This window comes from Bufo gargarizans, chromosome 4 (assembly GCF_014858855.1).
Source record: "Bufo gargarizans isolate SCDJY-AF-19 chromosome 4, ASM1485885v1, whole genome shotgun sequence".
NCBI lineage: Eukaryota > Metazoa > Chordata > Amphibia > Anura > Bufonidae > Bufo > Bufo gargarizans.
In genome coordinates, this window is record NC_058083.1 from 289,960,429 (window position 1) to 289,988,313 (window position 27,885).

Sequence of the window (27,885 nt, forward strand, 5' to 3'; positions counted from 1 at the left end):
AAGAGGTGGTGGGAGGCCCGATAGGTATGTGGGTGTGGGAGATGAGGGGGGGCCCATGAAATTATTTTGCTATGGGGCCCATGCATTTCTAGCTACGCCCCTGAGGTGAACGTTGTCAGAGGGAATCAATAGAACAAAAGGGAACCCCCATAACGAGTAAGTAACAGCAGGAGCATGTTTTTTTTCCCCTTAAATATCAGCCCCTTTAATTCTGCCATCAAAAGTAAAATATTAGCAGAGCATAGTCATTGTCACCTTAGAAATGCAGAAGGCTGAAGTGCTGGTGCTCCTCCGCTACACTATAGTGATACATGTGTGATTTATTAACCTTCCTGAAATCCGAAAAACACTCTAATGAATAATGTACTTTTTTTTTTTTCTACTTTTTTTTTTTTGTAAGATTATTAATCTCCGGCACTCCAGCTGTGGTAAAACTACAACTCCCAAGGTGCACACTTGTTTGGCTGTTCTCAGAAGTCCACAGAATTGTATGGAGAACTGCCAAGCAAGTGTACATCTTGGGAGTCGTAGTTTCACCACAGCTGGAGTGCCGGAGGTTAGCCATCACTGCCCTATATAATCTTACTAAATATTATAACCATAGATCTGTTTCTCTTACTACGAAAATACAAAAGCAGTATTCACATTTATGTAACATATGGATGCAGCTGTTTTCAGGTTGTGCAGTATTTAGGGTATGACCACACGGAACAACACTTGGGATGCGACTGCCTGCGGCCAAGTGACGCGCGACCATACGAGCACAGCTGCATCATATTAACTGAATACAACCACACTACTCCTGTCTATTAGTAATGGCAGGTTACTGTGCAGCCGTTACCGAAGAAGGCAGAAGTTCATAGTCTGCAGTATTTGCTCATACAGATGCCTGGCGCTTGACCACAGGCAACTGCATCCCAGGCTACTTTGTATCCTTATGGGGTACTCTGATGGTTATTGGTGCATAGCCTTGTGTTGGTGGCCAGGGCTTATGTAGAAAATGTATTGCTTAATGTTAATACATGGGTCATGTGGCAAGCCCCATTATTTTTACAATGCAATTACAAGAGAAGACTCGGAATTGCATTGATAAATCTTGTTAAATTACTAATAAATGTAACACTGGCCATACACATATGATCGGCCACCACATAACACCAGTAACATGTCTAGGCCTATCTTTCAACTGCCCCTATCTTCTGTTACAACCTGTGACAGGTACAGAAAGAAAGCTGTAGCAGAAAGGACACACCCTCTGAGAAAGGACAAAGCCCCTGAGCTGTGATAGGGAGAGAGCTGCAGTAGAAAGGACATGCCCCGCTCATCTGTCATTTTGAAATAAATCTAGCAGAGTAAAGCCTCATGCAGACGTCCGTGGAACACAGTCCGTGAGATACCGGACTGGCATTGCAGGAGCGCACGGCGCCATTGGTTGTTATGACGCCTTGCGCTCCTGCAATGCCAGTCCGGTATCTCACGGACCATGTTCCACGGACGTCTGCATGAGGCTTAATTGGAGCAATGAATCTCCGGATTCATGTGCGGTACAGGCTGGTTGTAGCTTGGTTAGAAAGGGACTGGCATGTGCTATATGATGTCTGATTTTCATTTTTTATCAGGGGATAACCATGTTAAGTATATAATTAAAAAATAATTGTGCAGTGAGCTTGTGTGAAGTGTCTAATGATCGCTGGTTGGCCAACCGAAGCTATTTTGGATGACTTTTTTCTTGTGTATAGAGTGGTTTACTAGATTGGGAGCTGGGTGACATCACCGTGGTTGCGTTGTCACTCTGTCTATTATCTCTATACTGAGGTATCGCTGTTTATTATCAATGTATTGCAAAACCAATCAGATTCCACCTTTTATTTCAGGGCTCCTTTGGAAAATGAAAGGTGGAATCTCATTGGTTGCTATGGGCAACTAAGTCAGTTTTCCTTTATACCAGTTTTGATAAATCTCCCCCTGTGTGTATTATTCCTGTGCAGTGCAATAACTGTGTCAATTATCATGTAGTGCTGATATTAAAGGAGTTCTCTGGGCTACAGATATTGATGGCCTGTCCTCTGGATAGGTAATCAGCATCAGATCCGAGGGAGTTCCGGGTGTCGTACCCCCACCGATTAGCTGTTTTGTCCACAGTGGCAGAAACTATACAGTGTACAGAGCAAGAGGCAGACAGCTATGTACACAGTGTAGTGGCTGTGAAAGGTTGCTGAGCCTGTCGGAGCAGCTGAACAGTGAGGGTTCTGGGTGTCAGACCCCCACTGATCTGATATTGATGACCTATCTTGAGGATATCTGTCCTGGAGAACCCCTTAAAGGGCATTTGTTCCATTGAGGCAACCCATGTTACTCCTATTTAGCACAGTAATTGGCCGCCCAGTTCAGGTTTTCCACTTCCTCTTTTCTCACAGGGTCTGCAAATTATAGCACAGTCTCTTCCCAAAGCCACTGTAACTAGTGCCATCAGTAGTATTGGACCCTTATACAGAAAAATGGTTAGGACCTTGTTTGTTTGCTTCTTATTTCTTTGTCCGGCTCACTGGGATGGTCGCACATGCTCAGTTCCATCCTTCTACTGCCTCCTGAGCTGTGATAGGGAGAGCATGGACACGCCTCCTGAGCAGCAGCAGAAAAGACACTCCCCTTGAGCTGCCAGTTTGATATAAATCTAGCGGAGCAATGAATAGGGAGATCTCTGGATCTTGTCAAGTACTATATGGGGTCTGATTTTCATTTTTTTACATTAGTCATGGGATAAGCCCTTTAAGAAAGGGGAGGGGTGACAGATTATAGAGGATCATAATGTTGAGCATTTGTGAATGTGTAGTTAAATAGTATTTGTCAGGTTGATTTGTTTGGATCGTTTTGTAGTCTGTCCTGATATAAATAAAGTTCAATGCTCCACTGGCTCTGATCATCTTTCCAGAGCAATGATTTTCAGTGCAATCCAAACAAAACAAAAGAACACATAATCCCAAGCTTCCAAAAGCTGACTGACTATGCAAAAGACTGCATGGGGTTATGAAAGGGAACTTTCTGAATGGTAAACACCTCTGTCCTTCCTTTTACTATATTTATACACTAATGTAATCTAATGTCGACTGCCTGATGTGTTTTTTGAATTGTGTTGAAGTTGTCATTTCTTTGTTAAAGGAGTTATCCCATGCAAAGTATTACTATGCAATGAGTAGGGCATTTTAAATGAAGTATTAGTGCGATAAGTATTATTATTACAATAATATATGCAATAAATAAAAAAATTATATATATATATATATATATATATATATATACAGTGCTGCCCATAATTATTCATACCCTGGCAAATTTTTGCTTAAAGTTACTTTTATTCAACCAGCAAGTAATTTTTGGATGGGAAATGACATAGGTGTCTCCAAAAAGATAATAAGACGATGTACAAGAGGCAATATTGTGGGGAAAAAAACATTTCTCAGCTTTTATTTACATTTAAGCAAAAAGTGTCCAGTCCAAAATTATTTATACCCTTCTCAATAATCAATAGAAAAGCCTTTATTGGCTATTACAGCAATCAAACGCTTCTTATAATTGCAGACCAGCTTTTTGCATGTCTTCACAGGTATTTTTGCCCATTCATCTTTAGCAATGAGCTCCAAATCTTTCAGGTTGGAGGGTCTTCTTGCCATTACCCTGATCTTTAGCTTCCTCCACAGATTCTCAATTGGATTCAAGTCTGGGCTCTGGCTGGGCCACTCCAAAAATGTATGCTTTTGTCTGCTAACCATTTCTTCACCAATTTTGCTGTGTGTTTTGGGTCATTGTCATGCTGAAATGTCCACTGGTGCCCAAGGCCAAGTTTCTCTGCAGACTGCCTGATGTTGTCGTTGAGAATCCTCATGTATTGTTTTTTTGTTTTGTTTTTTTACTGTGATTAGGTTCCCTGGTCCATTGGCTGAAAAACACCCCCAAAGCATTAGGTTCCCACCACCATGTTTGACAGTGGGGATGGTGTTCTTTGGGTTGAAGGCTTCTCCTTTTTTACGCCAAATGAAGGAAACATCATTGTGACCAAACAATTACATTTTTGATTCATCTGACCATAACACAGAAGCCCAGAAGTCTTCTTCTTTGTCCAGATGAGCTTTTGCAAAGGCCAAGCAAGCTTTTGTGTGCCTTATCTGGAGAAGTAGAACCCAGCAGTGTGCAGTGTCCGTTGGATTGTCTGCCTTGAGACATTGCCACCAGCAGAGCCCAGATTCACCAGGATGGCCTTGGTGGTGATCCTTGGATTCTTTTTCACCTCTCTAACTATCCTCCTGGCCAGCACAGGTGTCACTTTTGGCTTCCGACCACGTCCTCTGAGATTTTCCACAGTGCGGAAAATGTAAATAAAAGCTGAGAAATGTTTTTTTTTTTCCACAATAATGCCCTTGTACATCGTCTTATTATCTTTTGGGAGACACCTATGTCATTTCCCATCAAAAAATTACTTGCTGGTTGAATAAAAGTAACTTTAAGTCAAAATTTGCCAGGGGTAGGAATAATTATGGGCAGCACTGTATATATATATATATATATATATATATATACATTTTTTTTATGTACATTACATTTTATTCTCTGGTAAAGCCCCCCACAGTTGATCTTTCAGGTCCACCTTCTCCTGCATAGTGGACTAACATGCTCAGTAGCCTTCCTTCATCCCTTCCTGTTAATGCTAGCATGGTGATTTTAAAGTAAAGCAACCCATATACCTTTCATTCATCCAGCTTTATCTCTCGCTATACAGTGGAGAATGAAATTGTGGGGCATTATCTAGCATAGCATGGGTTAGCAGTTAGAGCTAATTGCAATGCTCCCTGGGAGATGCAGGTGCTTGATGAGCTACTGCTCACCCACAGAAAGACAAGCAAGTTCTCCAGATAAGTGAGTTAATATTTCTGCACAGTCCTTTTTGTTCGGGTAATGAGCTACCGCCAGAAGTGTCTGGCAGCGGCTTTCTTAGCTCTTTTATTAGAATGCACATACATTTTAGGCCAAGCCAAATGTGAATGGGGAAGCCAGGAGAAAGTCCGGAAAAATAGCTGTCTTCGTCCGACAGCTATTGAATGTGCACGAGTTTTAACTTAGTGGAATAGCCCCCTTAACAATTACATTAATAATATACCGATACTAATGTTACACTGCTACCTTATGCTCTGGGGCCAGTTTAGCCAATTTTAATCATGGTTTTAAATCAAAGTCTTATTTAAATAAATTACCTGTCTGCGATATCACCAAAAACTACTGCACCAATAAGTACTCCAAGCATGAATGTTGGTTGAGTCAATTTAGCAAGCCATTCATGGTCACACACCAGATCCCAGTCTGTTACTATGCTGCTTTCCAGATGACTGTGATCATATTGATATCCATCAGAGCAAGCAAATACTGTCTTATTTCCATCATATGTATATGTTGGAGTAAATGAACCTTCACGTTTAAAGCGACTGCAGCGATGTAGTTCCCAAATGTCCCCATTTTCCTGTTGAACAGCAAGATAATCTTTTGAGGATGTCCATATATCCCAAACTTCATTAATCTGGGAAAACGTATTATTATGGAGCAGTACCAGGCTCACATTTCCTGGAGGTCTGCATACATAGTTTGGCGTAACGGCAATGAACACAGAGGCCAAGTAGTGGATGCCACAAGAAATAGCTTGAAAGGCAGATGTGAAGTATGCATATGCTTGGAATCTGTAAAAAAAACACAAAACATGACATTAGGTTACAAAAAAATGCAAACCATGATAAGTATAATGAACACATATATGTGCCACTAGGACTTCCAGAAATTCTGAAAATGAGGGTACCTGGTCCACGTTCCCTAGAGAGAGGTGGCCGATCATATATGATTACCTTTCATGGTGAATGAAAAATAATGAAACTGCTTAGGATTGGTCGTGTCACACTTGTCTGACTCTTATCCATATGCCATATCTTATCCATATGTGTACAATGTGAAATTCTCTATAAAGTGAAGCTCTACCTTTGTGTAAAATGTGCCTATTGAGTGGACCATGGAAATGAAGACATTTTTATAATAAATATATGATAAGGAAGTATGAGGGGACGAAGGTCAAACACTCATTTTCTCAACCTTTCTCCATGCCTCACAAATATCCAGTAGAGTCAGCACACGGAATACCATGATGCTGCATGTCTTCTGCGTCACAGCGCTGGTCATGTGACAGATTGAAATAAACTGTCTATTTGGTAGTGAGGATAATTTGCACTAGAGCTAGAAAACTGTCTGCACTAGAAATAAAGTATCTATCTATTTTCCTCAAGTACCAGTAATTACATTTTAAAAACATCATAAGTACGTTTTAAAAAGTCCAATATTACTACTACTACTAGAACCATTCCTTTCCTCAGCTCACATGACAGATTAAAATTTTGAAACAATACAACAATATGGGGCCTCAAGGATGATACCTAGAGCAGACAAGAACTGCTGCCTACAGCAACCTTTCTGGACTGCTTACATTTTTTTGGTTCTGCTTTGAAAACATAAAAACTGAATTTATTAGGTTGCACGTGGCCTGGAGAGTGCAGTAACCCTTTTTTATTTTGTAAAGAGGTAAATGTGAAAGATATTAAAATGATTCAACTTTGTTGTACATCATAGTACACCAAGCGACTCTGGTCATTATTTGCTGAAAAGAATAATCAGTTGAATCCGTTTATTAGCTTAGCTTGCCACATCAAGTGTATTTCTCTGTTGAGTTGCAGTTTATTCGTGCCTAAAAACATTTGTCCATAGCTCCATCACACAAGCCTTCAACAGTAAGGGTACTTTTACATTTGCGGCAGAGGATTCCGGCAGTCAGTTCCGATCTGGCAATCCGGACGCAAACGGATGCATTTGTGAGACGGATCCGGATCCATCTCACAAATGCATTGCAATACTGAATCCATCTTTCTGGTTGCCATCCGGATAAAAGGATCCAGTATTAATTTTTTTCTCATTTTTAAAGGTCTGCGCATGCGCAGACCACAAAACCGGGTCCATTTTGCCGGGACACTTGGGTCTGGATCGGGCATTAATGCATTTCAATGGAAATTAATGCTGGATCCAGCATTCCAGCAAGTGTACAGGATTTTTGGCCGGAGAGAAAACTGCAGCATTTTCTCCAGCCAAAAAAACGTTAGAGGGACTGAATTGATGCATCGGGATGCATACTGAATGGATTGCTCTCCATTTAGAAAGCATTAGGATAAAACTGATCAGTTATTTTCCGGTATTGAGCTCCTGTGATGGAACTCAATACCGGAAAACAAAAACGCCAGTGTGAAAGTACCCTAAGACATGTAAAATGAGCTACACCCACCTGCTGTCACCAGCTCCATACATGCTCCATGGCTCTTGGACTGTCTTTACCTCACGTTCAGTTTCCGCAAGTAAACTTTCTGCACGGACAGGGTCACATCCGTCCGTGCAGCCAATGGCAGGCCTCAGCAATGACGTGTCCTCAAGCAGCATGTGACCCATCAGTGATGTTCCACTTGGGGACTCTTCACCGCTGAGGTCAGTCATTGGATGTAATTATGAGCATAACCTTGTCTTTGTTAAGTGTGGGGACCAGCCCAGGAGCCATGGAGCCTGAACAGAGCAGCAGGGAGCAGATCCCCAATTGCTACCTCCTGCACCCTGGTCAACAACTGAGGGTCTGTGAGCCAATAATCGATTCTGTACCGTGTTTTTAAGTTTTTTATGTCTTCAGTTTTTGTCAAAACACAGCATTTTGTAAGTATGGTGTTTAGTTTTTTTCAGGGAGTTTCTATGGGAGTTGAAAAATGGCTGATAAAGCACCTGTTCTATACATACATTTAAAAAAGGAGGAAATAATGGTAACAAGTGCATCATATTTTAAAAAATAGACACAAAAATGATGTGCCTAAAATGTACAACGGGTAGTTAGGACTTTATAAATATCTTTTCTTGCATGTTTTCCCAACTCATTTTCACTATGATGGATCGTCTTCAAGTTTTTCAACTTATGACATAGTTTGCATTAGGCAACTGCTATTTATAGGCCTTTCCTATAACAATTGTGGACCCATACTTTTTGTAGCACTGCTGTAAGAATCCAAAAGGAAGTAGGAGGAAACCAAAAGAATTTAGAAGTCATTTCCTTGAAAAAGTGGGCATGAGCGCTTCCCACATTAAAGTAGGACTCCCGCAAAATTTTTATTCTCTGACTTGCTGGAAAGGTACATGATGTAATCTGTAGTGAAAGGTACATCATGTACCTTTCTAGCAGATCAGAGAATAACATTTTTCTTCTTTAACACCCAGTAAGTTCTAAATAACCACATCAGAGGCCTATGCTTTTTCACATATTCAGTTAGGCCTCATGCACACGACAGTATTTTTTCACGGTCTGCAAAAACGGGGTCCGGAAGTCCGTGATCCATGACCGTTTTTTCGTCCGTGGGTCTTCCTTGATTTTTGGAGGATCCACGGACATGAAAAAAAAAGTCGTTTTGGTGTCCGCCTGGCCGTGCGGAGCCAAACGGATCCGTCATGAATTACAATGCAAGTCAATGGGGACGGATCCGTTTGACGTTGACACAATATGGTGCCATTTCAAACAGATCCATCCCCATTGACTTTCAATGTAAAGTCTGGAGTCCCTTTTATACGATCTGATCGGAGTTTTCTCCAATCCGATGGTATATTTTAACTAGAAGCGTCCCCATCACCATGGGAACGCCTCTATGTTAGAATATACTGTCGGATATGAGTTAGATCGTGAAAACTCATTTCCGACAGTATATTCTAACACAGAGGCGTTCCCATGGTGATGGGGACGCTTCTAGTTAGAATATACTACAAACTGTGTACATGACTGCCCCCTGCTGCCTGGCAGCACCCGATCTCTTACAGGGGGCCGTGATCAGCACAATTAACCCCTCAGGTGCCGCACCTGAAGGGGTTAATTGTACTATCATATCCCCCTGTAAGAGATCAGGGCTGCCAGGCAGCAGGGGGCAGACTCCCCCCTCCCCAGTTTGAATATCATTGGTGGCCAGTGCGCCCCCCCCTCCCTCTATTGTAATAATTCGTTGGTGGCACAGTGTGCGCCCCCCCCTTCCTCCCTGTATTGTAATAATTATTTGTTGGTGGCACAGTGTGCGCCCCCCATCGCACCCCCCTCCCTGTATTGTAATAATTATTCGTTGGTGGCACAGTGTGCGCCCCCCATTGGCCCCCCCTTCCTCCCTGTATTGTAATAATTATTTGTTGGTGGCACAGTGTGCGCCCCCCATCAGCCCCCCCACCCTCTATAGCAGTAACAACATTGGTGGCTAGTGTGCGGCCTCCCATCTCCCCCCCCATCATTGGTGGCAGCGGAGTTCCGATCGGAGTCCCAGTTTAATCACTGGGGCTCTGATCGGTAACCATGGCAACCAGGACGCTACTGCAGCCCTGGTTGCCATGGTTACTTAGCAATAGTACAATAGTAAAAGATTCATACTTACCTGGGAGCTGCGATGTCTGTGCCCGGCCGGGAGCTCCTCCTACTGGTAAGTGACAGGTCTGTGCGGCGCATTGCTGTCACTTACCAGTAGGTGGAGCTCCCGGCCGGACACAGACATCGCAGCTCCCAGGTAAGTATTAATCTTTTACTATTGTACTATTGCTAAGTAACCATGGCAACCAGGGCTGCAGTAGTGTCCTGGTTGCCATGGTTACCGATCGGAGCCCCAGCGATTAAACTGGGACTCCGATCGGAACTCCGCTGCCACCAATGATCGGGGGGGCGATGGGGGGCGCACACTGTGCCACCAACGAATAATTATTACAATACAGGGAGGAAGGGGGAGCGATAGGGGGCGCACACTGTGCCACCAACGAATAATTATTACAATACAGGGAAGAAGGGGGGGCGATGGGGGGCGCACACTGTGCCACCAACGAATAATTATTACAATACAGGGAGGAAGGGGGGGCCGATGGGGGGTGCACACTGTGCCACCAACGAATTATTACAATAGAGGGAGGGAGGGGGGGGGGCCGGACTGGCCACCAATGATATTCAAACTGGGGAGGGGGCAGTCTTGTACACAGTTTGTAGTGTATTCTAACTAGAAGCGTCCCCATCACCATGGGAACGCCTCTGTGTTAGAATATACTGTCGGATATGAGTTTTCACGAAGTGAAAACTTAGATCTGAAAAAGCTTTTATGCAGACGGATCTTTGGATCCATCTGTATGAAAGTAACCTATGGCCACGGATCACGGACACGGATGCCAATCTTGTGTGCATCCGTGTTCTTTCACGGACCCATTGACTTGAATGGGTCCATGAACCGTTGTCCGTCAAAAAAATAGGACAGGTCTTATTTTTTTGATGGACAGGATACACGGATCACGGTCTCGGCTGCAAAACGGTGCATTTTCCGATTTTTCCACGGACCCATTGAAAGTCAATGGGTCCACGAAAAAAAAACGGAAAACGGCACAACGGCCACGGATGCACACAACGGTCGTGTGCATGAGGCCTTATATTGCCAACTTAGCATATGCCACTGTTCACATGATTTCTTATAAACTTATGAAGATCGATGTTAGCAGGAACCTGCACTATGTGACCTCACTAAGGGCACCATAGTGTAGTGACAGACCTGGTGACTTCAGTAGTCTGTCACTTTTGGGCTGGCAGTCTGTACTTATAGAGTACTGACCTGCCAAAGCCAACAGCATGCGCCAGCACGGCGAGGGACATGAGTCCGATGAGGTTCTCTGTCACCGACCCCATCCCCCACCCCCCCCAGATGATGATTTGACAAGTTTCTTTTCTAGATTGAGGGCAACAAGCAGCATCCGACTCATCTCTCTCGCAGCGCTGGTGCATGCTGTGGGCTTTGGCAAGTCAGTACTGGCTGCCATCGCAGAAGTAACAGACTGCTTAAATTCTGCGGGTCTGCTACTATACAGTCGTGGCCAAAAGTTTTGAGAATGACACAAATATTAGTTTTCACAAAGTTTGCTGCTAAACTGCTTTTAGATCTTTGTTTCAGTTGTTTCTGTGATGTAGTGAAATATAATTACACGCACTTCATACATTTCAAAGGCTTTTATAGACAATTACATGACATTTATGCAAAGAGTCAGTATTTGCAGTGTTGGCCCTTCTTTTTCAGTACCTCTGCAATTCGACTGGGCATGCTCTCAATCAACTTCTGGGCCAATTCCTGACTGATAGCAACCCATTCTTTCATAATCACTTCTTGGAGTTTGTCAGAATTAGTGGGTTTTTGTTTGTCACCCGCCTCTTGAGGATTGACCACAAGTTCTCAATGGGATTAAGATCTGGGGAGTTTCCAGGCCATGGACCCAAAATGTCAACGTTTTGGTCCCCGAGCTACTTAAGTTATCACTTTTGCCTTATGGCATGGTGCTCCATCGTGCTGGAAAGTTCATTGTTCTTCACCAAACTGTTGTTGGATTGTTGGAAGAAGTTGCTGTTGGAGGGTGCTTTGGTACCATTCTTTATTCATGGCTGTGTTTTTGGGCAAAATTGTGAGTGAGCCCACTCCCTTGGATGAAAAGCAACCCCACACATGAATGGTCTCAGGATGCTTTACTGTTGGCATGACACATGACTGATGGTAGCACTCACCTTTTCTTCTCCTGACAAGACTTTTTCCTGATGCCCCAAACAATTGGAAAGAGGCTTCATCGGAGAATGTGACTTTGCCCCAGTCATCAGCAGTCCATTCACCATATTTTCTGCAGAAGATCAATCTGTCCCTGATGTTTTTTTTGGAGAGAAGTGGCTTCTTTGCTGCCCTTCTTGACACCAGGCCATCTTCCAAAAGTCTTCGCCTCACTGTGCGTGCAGATGCGCTTACACCTGCCTGCTGCCATTCCTGAGCAAGCTCTGCACTGGTGGCACTCTGATCCCGCAGCTAAATCCTCTTTAGGAGACGATCCTGGCGCTTGCTGGACTTTCTTGGACTCCCTGAAGCCTTCTTAACAAGAATTGAACATTTTTCCTTGAAGTTCTTGATGATCCTATAAATTGTTGATTGAGGTGCAATCTTAGTAGCCACAATATCCTTGCCTGTGAAGCCATTTTTATGCAACGCAATGATGGCTGCACGCGTTAATGATATCCAGCCTTGTGCTCGTCAACATTCTCACCTGAGTTAACAAGACTATTACTGAAATGATCTCAGCAGGTCCTTTAATGACAGCAATGAAATGCAGTGGAAAGTTTTTTGGGGGATTAAGTTAATTTTCATGGCAAAGAAGGACTATGCAATTCATCTGATTACTCAAATCAGATGAATTGGATCATCTGGACTCAAATCAGCTCTTTGGCATGCGGCATGTGGCATTTTTGTGTGTATATTATGAGTCAACCATCTGTCACACCAGTAAGTGAATACATCTAAGGTACTTTTTTCAGTAGTTAATGATTGTATATAATTAGTTAGATTATAATCAAATATCCACATGACAGGTTCCCTTTAATAAAGGGGTTCCTTTGTTCAGAACCCTTATCTCTTTACCATAGTGGAGAGCACTTACAAGGTATTCTCTTTGGAGGACCTGCCCTGCCTTGTATTACACAGACAACTAAGTATTATGAATGGGAACTGTGTCATTCTTAATGATGGCTTTTAGGAAAATCAAACACTTACTGCCAGGTTTCCCCACAGATTAAAGCTGGCTGTTTGAGGGCCTATTAGGGGGACTCATCACGGTCAGCTTATTCTCAAAGAACCCTTCCAAACAGGGAGTTGGGGATAAAGGGGTTTTCCAAGATTTTTCAACTGATCACCTATCCTCTGGATAGATCATCATTATCTGACTAGTGGGGTTTTATACCTGGGACCCCTGCAGATCAGCTGTTTAAGAAGGAACTGGTGCTCACTGTAGAACTGCAGCCTTCTTTCAACTCACTAAGCACAATGCCATACAGCGACTGTGCTTGGTGTCGCAGCTCAGCCCCATTTATTTCAATGGGGCTGAGCAACACCTAAGCCAGTGATGGCTAACCTCCGGCACTCCAGCTGTGGTGAAACTACGACTCCCAGCATGCTCCATTCATTTCTATGGAGTTCTGAGAGCAGCCAAGCAAGTGTACATCTTGGGAGTTGTAGTTTTACCACAGCTGGAGTGCCGGAGGTTAGCCATCAGAGGCCTAGGCCATGTGACCGATGAATGTGTGTCGGATTGTCTAGGCAAAGCTATCAGAGGGCTGAGGGGCTACTGCAAGCATCGTTGCCTTCTCAAACAGCTGATTGCCAGGGTGTTGGACCCCCCACCAATCAGATATTGATAACCTATCCAGAGGATAGATCAGTTAAACATTTCTGGAAAACCCCTTTAACTGAGTTGACAATTTCTCATCCAGCATCTGGTAGCGTTAGGGAAGCCCCACTAGCTTTAAAACATTATACTCTTAGTAACAACCTGTTACATTAAAGAGAAAATGTTATTTTTATTCTTTTTTTCAACTTTGTTTTATTTGCAGAAAGGGCTGTATTGATCTCAGTGTCTAGGGCAACAGGAATTCTGGGGTACATTTTTCAATGGCCAACCAAGACAAGTTTCTCTTATACAATTTAGAAAAATGAGCCTCCTGCGATGTAAATCCAGCACTAGTATGTATCCAATATTAGTTGAATGGTTGCACAATTTAGACTTCAGCAACAGAAGCATCCATAGTAATGTATGTATGCTGGGTGATCACATCTTTCATGCAATCTCTAAAATCAGCATTTGTCGGCAGCACATGTGTACAGATATGGTGCCCAATCCAATAATATGCAAAGTAAATGGGGGCAAGTAATCTAAATTGCCATTGTTCATACCCTTTCACTTTGCTTCATGGCATTTGAAAGGCACTTTAAAAGAGTGTTGATTGGCCCAGCATTGACCCGTGCAATAGGACCCTAAGTAATTAGGATGAAAAATCTCCACTGGTTTTTGGCCATAGGCATCATGAGAATCTGTAATCATTGTTTCCGGTTATGGACACAAAATCTCATTGTTCTCTGTCTCTCTTTCAAAAATTATCCATCAGTTGGAAGTCAGTAATCACTCAGGAATAAAAGAACTGGAAAAAAATCTTAATTTTCTTTTCTCCTTAAAGAGTATCTGTCAGCAGGATCAATCTTATTAAACCCAACATACTGCTGTTAGGGTAGATACTGCTGATTACCTGTCTTGTGGAAATCGGTTGCAATGTTCCAGAGGGAAAAAAAAAGTATTTTTTAATACAAATGAAGTCTTCAGTGCACCTCAGCTCCTCAATGCTGGCTACGACCCTCAGTGCAATGAAACCATTTGTATAAAGCAGGCATGTCCAAACTGCGGCCCTCCAGCTGTTGCAAAACTACAACTCCCAGCATGCCCTAATGCCTGTAAGCTATCCAGGCATGCTGGGAGTTGTAGTTTTGCAACAGCTGGAGGGCCGCAGTTTGGACATGCCTGGTATAAAGAATAAGGCTACATGCACACGACCATCAGCAAATTGCGGTCATCAAAAAAAAATGGATGCTGACCATCCATTTTTTTTTTTTTGCGGATCCATTATAACAATGCCTAAAACAGACAAGAATAGGACATGTTCTATATTTTTTTTCAGGGCTACGGAACGAACATACTGATGAGGATAGCACACAGTGTGCTGTCCGCATTTTTTGAGGACCCATTTGGACATACTGATGCGGATAGCACACGGTGTGCTGTCTGCATTTTTGGAGGACCCATTGAAATAATTGGGTCCGCATCCTATCCAAAAAAAAAACCGGAACGGACACGGAAACAAAAAGTGTTCGTGTGCATGTAGCCTAAAAGTATTTTTTTCTATAGGACAACACTGACAATTTTTACAAGACAGGTATGATTTTATTCATCTGAATCAACCCTGCCAGATAGTATGCCTGGAGTATCATGGCTTATCATGGGCAGCTCCTCTTTAAACCAACCATAGTGCCTTGCAAAAGTACCACCCCACACCTTGGTGGTTTTCCTGTCTTGTTGCATTGCAACCTGGAATTAAAATTGATTTCTGGGGGGTTTGTAACATTTGATATAGACAAGATGCCTTCCACTTTGAAGGTGCAAAATATGTTTTTACTGTGCCAAAAAAAAAACTGAGAACTTGTATTCACCCTCTGAAGGTCAATACTTTTTGGAGCCATATTTTGCTGCAATTACAGATGCAAGTCTTGGGTTATGGGTCTATTAGCTTAGCACATCTAGACACTGGGATTTTTGCCCATTTTCCCAGGCAAACTGTTCCAACACCTCCTAGTTAGATTAATTGCATTTGTGCACAGCAGTCTTCAAGTCATGCTACTGATTCTCAATTAGATTGAGGTCTGGGCTTTGTCTAGGCAGGGGTGCACTGCCAATTTGGCATGGTGAGGTGACTACCCAGGCCCAGAGATAAGTGGGGGTGGCAGCAGGGCCATAGGAAATGAGCTGTTCCATTGTGGAAGCACTTATTTCTCTATATATTTAACTATATCTCCATCCTCAGGACAGCAATAAAGTTGACTGCTGCCGTTCTCTCTGATAGGCTTGATTCCTAGTGCCTGTAGCTTATTGTAGGCCGATGCAGGTGGCGCAATGATGTCATCATCGCACTACCTACGCCAGGCAGCATATAGCACCGGACACATGGCCGGAAGAGGCCTGCACAGCATCGCTGACAGCCGCATGGAGGTAAGTATTTGAGTTTATTTTTTTATTTGACAGCTTTGTGTTGGACTGTTGGACCACTATGGTGGGGGCAGATATAAGCTAGTAGTGGAACTAAGTAGGGGCATTTTGTACTGGCGCACATAAGGGGGCTTATTTTTGTACTAAAACACATTATGGGGGCACTTTGGGGATATTGGGTCTTCTGGGGGCACTAAGAGGGGATATTTTTTGTACTGGCACACAAAGGGGCATTTTATGCACTGGCAGACATTATAAGGGGGTATTTTTTTGTACTGGCGCACATTATAAGAGGGGTATTTTTTGTACTGGATATACTAATCCTACTAATGTCCTTTGGACTAAATTACACTTCTTGTTCCTACACCTTAATGTTCACTAAGACGCAACTTTTATTGATGTCCGACTAATATATAATGTTGCTAAAAATAGGTGATTTTAAAAATTACCAGCTGACCGTTCAGCTCTCACTACTTTATGTATTCTACAATTTCCTGCTATTCCTTCATAGCTAGGATTGATACATTGTTGCCCTACTGGCTGCGCGCTGCCAGTTCACGTATGGGTACAATGTATCTTTGACTTGCTATTCTGTATGGTGTTGGTAGAGCCTTGCTGTATTAAAACATTTGAGCAACGCCGACATGTTTTGCTGGCGTCTTCAAGGGTTAGGGAGAATTTATTGTACTGGCGCACACAATGGGGGTAATTTTTTGTACTGGTAACATTGTAAGGGGTATTATTTTATACTGGCACACATTATAAGGGGTATTTTTTTATACTGGTCCACATTAAAAGGGGGTACTTTTTGTACTGGCACACATTATAAAGGGGTATTTTTGTACTGGCATACATTAGGGGGCATTTTTCCACTGGCACAGATTATAAAGATAATTATTACTACTGGGGGTACTATGGGGAACATGATTACTAGTATGGACACTAGACATGAGGGAATTTCTAACAAATTCGATCCGGTCGTTTCGCCGAGTTTTCCGAAAAGATTTGATTCTACCCTAATTAATTTGTGGCGAATCACATTCAATACTGCAGAGAGTCTGTATTGTGGTGTAGAACACTGTGCATTGCAGTAACATGCATAGGGAGTCTGCTGTGGTAGTGAAACAATACTGTGAGTCAGTATGACATGTAGATGACAGGTGTCGCTCTCAGAATCATCGCACACTTCACTTCTTTGGGAAGTTACGGGCCAAAACTGACCAAATAACTCAAGTGTGAACTCAGCCTTACAGGTTGAAGCATCAGGTATAAAGAACCGTGCAGAGGCCCAAGATCCTACTATAACGTGAAAGAGCGCACTTCTTTTACACCATTGTCAGCTGATTCCACATAGATGTCTACAGAACCTGTTCTGTTATGGGGATCCTGCTTCCATGTTATGAGGATCTTTGGACCGGGTGGCCTGCGGGGATCTTTGGACTGGGGGCGCTGTCAGAAGGGGGGGCACCAGCAGGGCACAGCAGGAGATGAGCGCTGCGCTTCCATTGTGGAAGAGCTTACTCATCTCCGTAGTCATTTGTATCGCTGTCCTAGGACGGCGATACAAATGTCTGTTCTGCGGCAGGGGAGGGAGAGGTGTGTCCCCTCCCTGTTCCTCTAATAGGCTGCCAGCACTAGACCGGCAACCTATCAGAGGCCGGTGCAGGCGGCGCAATGACGTCATCGCGCCGCCTGAGCCAGCGAGGGACACAGGCCAGGAGAGGCCTGCATCGCATCGATGGAGGAGGTAAGTATAATTTTTTTTTATATATATATATAAATACTGGCACATAAGGGGGGCTGCTGGCACATAAGGGGGGCTACTGGGACATAAGGGGAACTACTGGCACATAAAGGGGGACTACTGGCACATAAAGGGGACTACTGGCACATAAGGTGGGCTACTGGCACATAAGGGGGGCTACTGGCACATGATTGGGGGAATCTATGGGGGCTCTTATTACTGGCACATGATTGGGGGCATCTATGGGGCACATCTTACTGGCACATGATTAGGGGGCATCTATGGGGGCACATCTTACTGGCACATGATTGGGGGGCATCTATTGGGGCACTTATTACTGGCACATTATTGGGTGGCACTATAGGGACATCTACTGAGGCTAAAAAGGAGGGGTATTTTATATTGGGGGCTCTGTATAGGGGCTTTTTATACTTGGAAACATTATGGTGGGTACTATGGGGAAAGGGGGAGAGGAGCACTATGGGGTCATCTACAGGGACACTGAGAAGGGGTATTTTATATTGGCACATTATGGGAACATTAGCTCAACTCTCAACTGGGGCATTACAAGGGGGTATGTTTTGCACAATATAAGGAGTTGACACTCGCCCTGAGAGAAATTTTACCTAGAAACTACACTGAATACATCTACTCTGTTGCTGCTCTAAACATTATAGATTTTGGGATCAGGTGATTGATAATATCAATCTAATGTTTCATTTTATGTATATTAGGTACTTCAGATATATTTGAACAGCCATCAACCTGCAAAGTATAATTTCTTAAAACATTAAAATCATGGTTAGAACTTTTGAGTCAACAAAAAAGGTTATTATTTTACAGGCTAAACTTTTCTTTATGGTCTTCTCTATGGATGCAAGGTGTGTGCGTGGGGGGGGGGGAAGAGAGGGTAACTGTTACTCTTTTACCATAAGCACAGGTCTTGGGATTGCATCACATTTAGTTAAGTTCCATTTCAGTGTTTTTATTGGAAGAACTTCAAGGAGATCTAAGTTAGCTAAAACCAAATATAGCAACTGGTCCAGATGGTCTTCATCCCAGAGTCATAAGTGAACTTTGTTGTGTGACTGCATTAACAAATGTATTTTAATCCATTTCTTTTTACAAGAGATGCTTCTGATGGCTGAAGTTTACCGAATAGCCCGAATATTCACAGAATGGACTGCACCCAAAAAATAACATCCCTGCAATACCTTCCGTAAAGGGGTTGTCTTGTAAGATGCCGGTAGACAGGCGACAGACTTTGATGCTCTATGCCAGGGGTGCTCAACCTGCGGCCCTCCAGCTGTTGTAAAATTACAACTCCCATGATGCCCTTCTGTAGGATGATAGCTGTAGGCTGCCAGGGAATGATGGGAGTTGTAGTTTTCCAACAGCTGGAGGGCCGCAGGTTGAGCATGCCTGCTCTATGCAATTAAAGGGGTTGTGTGGTTTAAAAAAAACAAGTAACTTTGGGGAAAGCCATAAATAATAAATATCATAAAAAAATATGTATAATAAATTCAGCATTACTCCCTATTTGCTTCAGCACCACTGCTCTGGTGTGCATGGACACAGTGATGCTGTCACACCAACAGCTTTCAACCACTGCAGCCAATCACAACAGCTTGCAACCACTTCAGCCAATAACAACAGCTTGTTACTGCTGCAGCCAATCACAATTTCTTCAACTGTCATAAGGTTCAGTCCTCATCAGGTCCTCACATGCCTGGTAATGCTTATGCTTCTCTGTTACTGCCAGACAGAATAATTTAATCTAGACAGCCCTGGACTGGCAAACCACAGATGTAGGTGCCAACTTATGTCCCCTGTTAGAAACAAAATAGTTGATGGTAGAATTAACTGTAGTTATAGCTAAGTTTAATGGCATTCAACTGTCCTGTTTAGAGGACATGGGATCCCAACTGACAGACTTTGAGATCCATTTCTACTCCTTGTTGTCAAGGGGGACTGCAACCCGGGTGCACTCCATGACAGCCAACCACCTACCCACCCCAATTGTAAGAGTGATGCAAGTTGTATTGAAGATGGTCTCTAGTGTTCCAGTGATTCCTGGGATGAACATATTGGGAGAGCTAGATAGACTAATGGCAAAACAGTTCAGTCCACAGTACTGGAAACATGTCCTGAGTCAGCGACCACTACAATTAGCTCTGCAGAAGACAACAAAACAGTTCTGGATCTAGAATGTGCTACTGGACTTGCCATGGATAGCAGGCTGTATAAAATTACCCTCCTCCATATCAAAGTACAGGCTACCTACAAAATGTTGAATTAGCTATGGCTTGAAACCTTTGTACCTTCCAGATTTACACAGCTCTCGGTTCAATTGCATTTTAAATATTCTATTTGTTAAGAGCAACTTATATGTGAATACTCTACCACTTGTATGTCCATAAAACATGTGGCACACATGAATATTTACTGAATATAGAAAACCAATTCTCTATAAAGCTTTTAGCATGTATTCTACTGCAAGACATTTTTAGACTCATACTTTACAGTAGTTAATGACTGATATGCAGCGTCTCATTTCTCAGAAATGTTATATAGAGAGAAGCAGTATGACATACTCATCTCCATACAAGGTACTGAGGTGTTGATGAAAGCCAAAAGTGTTCAGGGATCTGTCCAGAAAACACTTTGCATGGTTCCTTGTTGCTTCATAAAGGCAATAGTCCATAGATGCTATGAGATATCCAGCCTACTTACGATACCATCTGTTCATCCTTCCAGCACATTAATGTGTTGACAATTAAAACACATAATATTAGTTCAATAACATCTAGATCAGTGGTGCACAGCCTGCGGCCCAGGGGCCACATGCGGCCCGCGATGCCATTCTGGTTGGTCCTCAGCCACCTGGTTATAGATTTGCTTATCTGTGTCTTGGTGTTGCTCAAATGTATTTCCTATGTTAGACAGAAGAGGAGTGGCATGTAGTGGTAGGGACAGGGAAGACCTAATGCAGCACTAAGTACATGTCTTTGGGTCTACCATAGATCAGCAGAATGGGGGTCTCAGAAAGAAGATGTGATGGAAAGGTGGTTATACTTGAGTAAGGCTATCTTCATCGAAGGTTACGGCAGTAGCAAAAGACTCAACTGTTTTAGTAACTAAAACTACAATGGAGAGGGTTTCATGCATGGTGCCTTACATTCTGGTGGGTGAACTGAATGAGAAGGGGAAGTAGAACTGGCTTCTATCAGACATTTATGGCAGATACTTCAGATCCAAATGTTTTGTTGCGACCTTTTGGACTGGTCCAATCTAAGGGCTCATGCACACAAACGTATTTTCTTTCCGTGTCTGTTCCATTTTTTTTTGCGGACCATATGCGGAACCATTCATTTCAATTGGTCCGCAAAAAAAAAACGGAAGTTACTCCGTGTGCTTACCATTTCCATATGTCCGTGTGTCCGTTCTGCAAAAAAATAGAACTTGTCCTATTGTCCGCATTACGGACAAGGATAGTACTGTTCTATTAGGTGCCAGCTGTTCCCTTCTGCAAAATACGGAATGCACACAGACGTCATCTGTCCTTTTTGCAGATCCTTTTTTGCAAACCACAAAATACATACGGTCATGTACATGAGCCTTTAGACTGTGGCCCTCAGACCAGAGAAGGTTGTGCATCCCTGATTATTTTCCAGATCATTATAAAAAATGCTGTAAACGTGGAAAACATATGTAGGGACCAATTCAAATGGAAGTGTGCACAAAATGGTTTTCATTTCATTTAGATTTAAGACTTTTTTTTATAGATTTAATAATATGTGGAATTTTTAAAAGCCAGGATCCAGATTAACAGGATTTTACTGTAGCTTTCAAAGTACTAAATCTAGGTCAAAATGAGTACTATCAAAGAGCAATTAAAATGGAAATAAGCACAAAATTATTTTTGTTTCCTTTAGATTTTAGACAATTTTTTATGGATTTAATAATAAAGTATGTTAAATTTTTAAAAGGTTCCAGATTAAAAGGATTTTACTGTAGCTTTCAAAGTAATGCTAGGTAAAAATGAGTACTATAGAAGACGGTATTCAAATGTCCTGAAGGAAGAAATCACAATGCATCATGTATTGTTTAGTGTCAGTAAATCTGTCACATAGCTTGTTTTAAAACATGTCCAAAATTAAGATTTTAACCTCAAAGCTAACAGGTTAACATGATGCCAAAAATGATACCGGCAACAAAGTAGGCATAGATGAACAATGCCACATATCACATATGACCGACCTATTGATGTCACATTTGAGTAGCAGATCCACCAGCAGTTGTGTGGCTGATTGTGGATGGGAGGACATGTGCCATGGATGCTAGGTGCCAAGGGATGCCAACAAGCCACTCTGACTTGGCAGGTTATTGGATATAGGGATAGGGCAGTGTATTGATCTTTTTGCAGTAAAGGAAAGCCTGGATAGATCTGCAAGATAGAAACTGTCTGTGGGAAAGTTTCATGTAGAGTTTCTTGCTGTGTATTGGATTCCCTGCTGCCCCTTGCCCAATAATGAATTTACTTACAGTGTTGCCACAAGGGCGGATTGATTTACAGAAAGATATATACAGGTTTACAGTCTTATTATTCTAATATCTCATTGCCTGAAAACGGTTAAAATAACCATTATTTTAACAGTTTTCAGGCAGTGAGACACAAGGGCAGATTGGCCATAGACCTTACAGGGAAATTTCCCGGTGAGCTGAGCCCTCCTCTTGGTTGGCCAGTGGAAGTTTTTGGGGATGTATTTTACGCTGTTGCCAGCAGTATTTTCTGATGGACTGTGGTATTTGGCTTTGTTGGGGTGGTATAATGTGTCGCAATATGGTATTGATAGCCCCTACTTGTGTTGGCCCTGCATTCTATCAATTTGAACCCGACTAAAAAGCAGGGCCACTTTTAGTAATTTTCCAGTGCCACTTGAAGTTCCCAGTCCAGCCCTGGCTTCCACTGATGGTATACATTATCTGTATGTATTGGAAACTGCTTGAATATACACAATATAACAGTCACTAAGATATCAGAGTTCATTGTGAGTAGTGTTGAGCCAACTTGTGTTTTCAAGTTTGACGGTCAAGGTTTGAGTTATCTAATAATTCCGTTATAGATTCCGCTACCACAGACCATTAGTTATGGTCTGTGGTAGCAGAATCAATTACAGAATTCTTAGATAACATGAACCTTGTACGCCAAACTTGAAAATTGAAGTTCGCTCAACCCTAATTGTGAGTACTAAGGAATGAAGTTATGAGTTCCTGTTAGTCCTCCATATACCTATGCCTGAGCCAGGGGCGTTGCTAGGGTCTCAAAAGATCTGGGGCCCAAGCCCCAATGCATATTGACCAATTCTCTAAGTCGACCAACCGACCCCAACCCTCCCACCACTGCAAACACTAGCACTGAAGACATTTTACTGTACTTGCTATTCAGCTATACCTCTCACATCCAGTGACTCCCAGGTGACGTCTCCTCTCATGTAGATCTTCTCTGTCATCGTCTTCTCCATTTGGTCCGGACAACTTCTCTCAGCCGCCTCGTCTCTGCAGAGTGTCACACTTGGACATCCTAGGTGCCTCACTTTTCTGTACCCCCAAATACTATTCTGAAGAAAAATTTGTGCCATACAGATAATCTTCCCCATAGTAATAGTGATCCTCATAGTCCCACCAATAGTAATTCCCTTCTAGAATTCCCTTATTAGTAATACTGCTCCGTACAGTGCCCCCAACAGTAATAGTTCTCCCAAGAGTGCCTCCATTAGTAGAAGAGCCCTCCGGTATTAATAATGCCCTTACAGAGCCCCCCAGTAGAAATAAGGCCCCCTAATGTTCCCTCAGTGGTAATAAAGCTATCTACAGAACACTCAGTAGTAATAAGGCCCCCACAGTGCTCTTAGTAGAAATAATGTGGATCTATAAGTCCCTTCTATAGAGCCCCCAGTAGTAATAAGAACTAATGTCCCCTGGATTTAAAATACCCCCTCAGTGCCCCATATTTATATCCCTCCCTACTGTTATAATGCTCACCCTGAAGTGCCCCAGTATTTATATTGCCCCCTACTTTTATAATGCCCCTACAGTGCCCGCAGTATTAATATCGCCCACCAATGTTATAATGCTTACCCTGATGTGCCCCAATATTTTTATCGCCCCCTACTGTTATAATGCCCATAAAGTACCCCCAGTATTTATACTGCCCCCTACTGTTATAATGCTCACCCTGAAGCACCCCAGTATTAATAATGCCCCCTGCAGTGCCCTCTATAGTTATATTCCTCTGTTTAGTGTCCTCAGAAATGATAACTTTTCAGCCCCTCCACCATACAGTCCCATGTAAATAACATTATTTTCCTCCCTCCACCATAGAGTCCCATGTAAATAACATCACACCATCTCTCCTGCCCCCTTCAATATACAGTCCCACATAAATAGCATCACCCCCTTCCGAGCCGCCTTCAACATACAGTCCCATGTAAAGAACATCACCCCCTCACCAGCCGCCTTTAACATACAGCCCCATGTAAATAACATTACCCCTCAACATTCAGTCCCGTGTAAATAATATCACTCCCTTCCACAGCCGCCTTCAACATATAGTCCCAAATAATAAATAATATTACCCTGCCCTAGAAACCTCCAACATGCATTCCCATGTAAATAACATCCCCCTCAATTTTCAGTCCCATGTAAATAACTTCAGCCCTAACATACAGTCCCAGTTAAATAACCACAATTCCCAGCAGTGCTCTTCCTCTCCATTCACTTACCTCTCCTCATGTAGCAGACCTCACCACAGCTTCTTCCCAGGACTTCTCTTCACTGCTGAGCCGTCCTCTCCTGCACTGGTCACATGATGTTGATATCATCGCAGGTCCTTTTCAGCTACTGCATTTAGAACTGATCACATGATCTGTGATGTCACCACAGGTCCTTCAGCTCTTGCAGGGCATTAGATTCAATTGTATTGCCATCCTAAGGACGGCAATACAGTTGTATCTATCTGGTAGGCAGGACATTCGGGGCCTTGGACAAAAAAATCAGGGGCCCAGGCCTGATGATAAATTGGGGCCTGGTTTCAAAGGATACTGATGTGTCATTTGCTCCAATAGGGTAATCCTGTTCTATTGAGTTACACTAACCTTGGACCATAGATGCCTTCATCTGGATACATTCATCCACCCATCAAACTAAAGCAGCCTGTCTGCTTGAGACAGTTTTAAGTTGCATTTAGATTTCAAAATCCTTGCACTTTAGTAATATGATCCTTAGCTGCATCTGGCTATAGAGCTTGCCAACATGAATAATATTTTAACAAACTGGCAGGGAATCAAGACTTTAGGAAAGATTTGTATGTCCTGCTTATATATAGATATTGCATACCTCAGATATTTAGAACAGCATGTACTGTGTAATATATTTTATATGGCGTTTGAAGTTAAGTATATTTTGTAGTTTTCATGCCTACATGTAGATACAGTGACATAAACGCATATATAAAAAGAAAAGGTGTTTTATGCAAATGTTGTAGATAGAACCATGGTAATAACTATAGCCATGACAGCCACAGCATTTGCTATTATGTGGGTTTTCTGTTAATATACATGCCTGTAATTATTGCTGCTTATGCTGCTGTTTTAATTTTCTTACACTATGTGCTATGAATTATAGTTTCTATAATATTATAGTATAGTTACTATAGTTATTATAGTAATCCCCACACCCAATGCAATAGCTCATACAGCTTGGCCTGCACAACTCTATTTCGTACATAGTTGGCTGGACTGCTTTGTAAAACAATCAACTTTACCTTTTGTGTCACCCCCATTCCCTCATAGATTGTAAGCTCTTGGGAACAGTGCCTTCATGTTTATTATCCTGTCATTTTGTAATGTCTTATGATTTGTACATGAACCCTCTGAATTGTAAAGCGCTGCGGAATATGCTGGTGCTATATAAGTAAAGATTATTATTAGTTACTCGCCTGGACAGAACTACTTATTATAGTTGAATTTCTCTATAATTTTGAAATCATCCTTTATGCAACATATACAATTATCCATCTTGGCAGCAGCTTGGTTTCGGGTTGTTCTCTTATATTACTGTTTCTTCTCACCAACTAGTTATAGTCTGAATACATGTTCTATCTATAGCCCTCTGAAAATACAGCCCTGACTTCTACTGCCACAACCAGCTCTTTGTATCAAGGATTACACACTACTGCTCTAAACACGTCCCTGATTTTTACTTTGAGGCCTTATGCACACGACCGTATGTATTTTGCAGTCCGCAAAAAATACAGATGAGGTCCGTGTGCATTCCGTATTTTGTGGAACAGAACAGCTGGCCCCTAATAGAACAGCACTATCTTTGTCCATAATGCGGGCAATAATAGGACATGTTCTATTTTTTTGCGGAACAGAATTACAGACATACGGAAACAGAATGCACACAGAGTAACTTCCGTTTTTTTGCGGACCCATTGAAATAAATGGCTCTGTATACGGTCCACAAAAAAAAAAAAACGGAACGGACACGGAAAGAATATACGTTCGTGTGCATGAGGCCGGAGTCTGTCCTTCTCCAACTGTTCAGAACTTACATTCATATACTAAAGAAAATGTAAAGGCGACTTACCTTCCAAAATGCCCCACATGTTCAAAGAGACCCTCCATGCCCTGGCAGCAGCAGCAGCAGCTCTGGCGTGCTGTACAGCTTGAGATTTGACCCTGGATTCTTGTGCTTATTCAGCTGGGCATGATCCTAGAGCCAAGCTGTTTTGTAACTTGTGGATTTCCGTTGATTGTGGTGATGCCAGTTTACTTTGTTTTTGCAGACATCAAGTGCATCCTCATAAGAGATAAGCCTTTATCAGTGTGTCGTTCATGAGAGCTGTGAAAGACGTGGAGTTGAGATAGAGTGGTCCCGCAGTGTGTGTTCAGGAGCTGGCTCAGATGCGTGAAGCAGACGTGGGTATATGAGAGTTTTGTAGACAGCAGCCCCTCCTTCACTTCCTTACCTCATGGAAAGGTCCAGTGGGAAATATAAAAAATCTACCCAATTTTAAACTACTTGTGAATCTTAAACACATCTAAGTGATGAGTTACACGATGGGCGACTACTAAAAGAATAGGATCTTCCCTTTACCGCCCCCTTAGATTGGAAGGGAACCATAGTTCTTCTAAACAAGCAGTGTGCACAATTGTTCCCATACTATGACATCACTGTGTGCAATAACCCTTTCCTACTACTTCACATTGTGTGTTCATTCGTAGCTATCCTGGATCCAGCGGGAAAGCCCTGGATTTGGGGCACTGTCCCACTGTCCCAGGAAAGCTGCCACATCTGTATCCTCAGCAATCAGGATTCAAATACAATGAATACGATGGTGAAGCAGAGAGTGATCAACTTTCTGCTCCATCATTCACCCAGTGACCCCTGCTATTGGGGACTTGGCACAGGCTAGATCCTGTGTCATCATACCTCCTGCGAGCCACAGACAGCAAAGAATAGAAGAGGCCTGCACTGAGGCAAGGGAACGCAGCTAGGTATTAATTTCAGAGGCACTGAGGGGGCAATATACTGAATGGAGGCACTAAATGGCACAACACTGCATGGTGGCATTATGGGGCCATACTATTCTGTGCAGAGTTACTAAGGGGGCATCAAACTGCACTGAGAGGCACTAAGATTACATCATACTATGTCAGAGGCACTAAAGAGGCATTATATGTGGGGACATTAAGGGTACGCCATTAGAATCTGAAGGGCTGCATTGGGCCATTTAAGGGAGCATCACTACAGTGTGCAAAGCACAGAGGGGGCTTCCTTGCTGTGAATGGGGGCACTAAGGGGTAATTCTTACTGCATAGGGGCACAAAAGGGGACTATTACGATGTAAGAGCACAAAAGGGACTGGGCAAGATTGGGCGTGTACAGATAGGGATTTGGAGGGGTTAAAACAGACCACCCAAGTGTCCCTTTTTTGGAGGGACAGTCCCTATTTTTGACCCAAGTACCTCTGTCCCTATTTGTTTCTTAAATGTCCCTCTTTTTGATCTGAGGTATAGGATTGCATTATTACATGTACAAACCGGATTCCAGAAAAGTTGGGACACTATACAAATCGTGAATAAAAACTGAATGCAATGATGTGGAGGTGCCAACTTCTAATATTTTATTCAGAATAGAACATAAATTACGGAACAAAAGTTTAAACTGAGAAAATGTACTATTTTAAGGGAAAAATATGTTGAATCAGAATTTCATGGTGTCAACAAATCCCCAAAAAGTTGGGACAAGGCCATTTTCACCACTGTGTGGCATCTCCCCTTTTTCTTACAACACTCAACGACATCCGGGGACCGAGGAGACCAGTTTCTCAAGTTTAGAAATAGGAATGCTCT

General features: G+C 42.7%; 1 protein-coding gene across 2 annotated transcripts in view; it reads right to left on the reverse strand.

The window, feature by feature from the left end:
* The window catches only part of SLC22A16 (solute carrier family 22 member 16), a 40,096-nt gene extending 13,292 nt beyond the window's left edge, over positions 1-26,804 (reverse strand). Inside the window, exons 1-2 of one of the 2 annotated variants that reach the window (XM_044291634.1) lie at positions 26,117-26,804; positions 5,247-5,723 (exon numbers count right to left, since the gene is read on the reverse strand). In XM_044291634.1, the coding sequence (XP_044147569.1) occupies positions 5,247-5,723; positions 26,117-26,154 (515 nt within the window). In that variant the 5' untranslated portion in view covers positions 26,155-26,804. Of the gene's footprint in view, positions 1-5,246; positions 5,724-24,621; positions 24,703-26,116 lie in introns of those variants that run through there. The other variant, XM_044291635.1, reaches the window with a different exon arrangement.
* Positions 26,805-27,885: the final 1,081 nt, after the last annotated feature.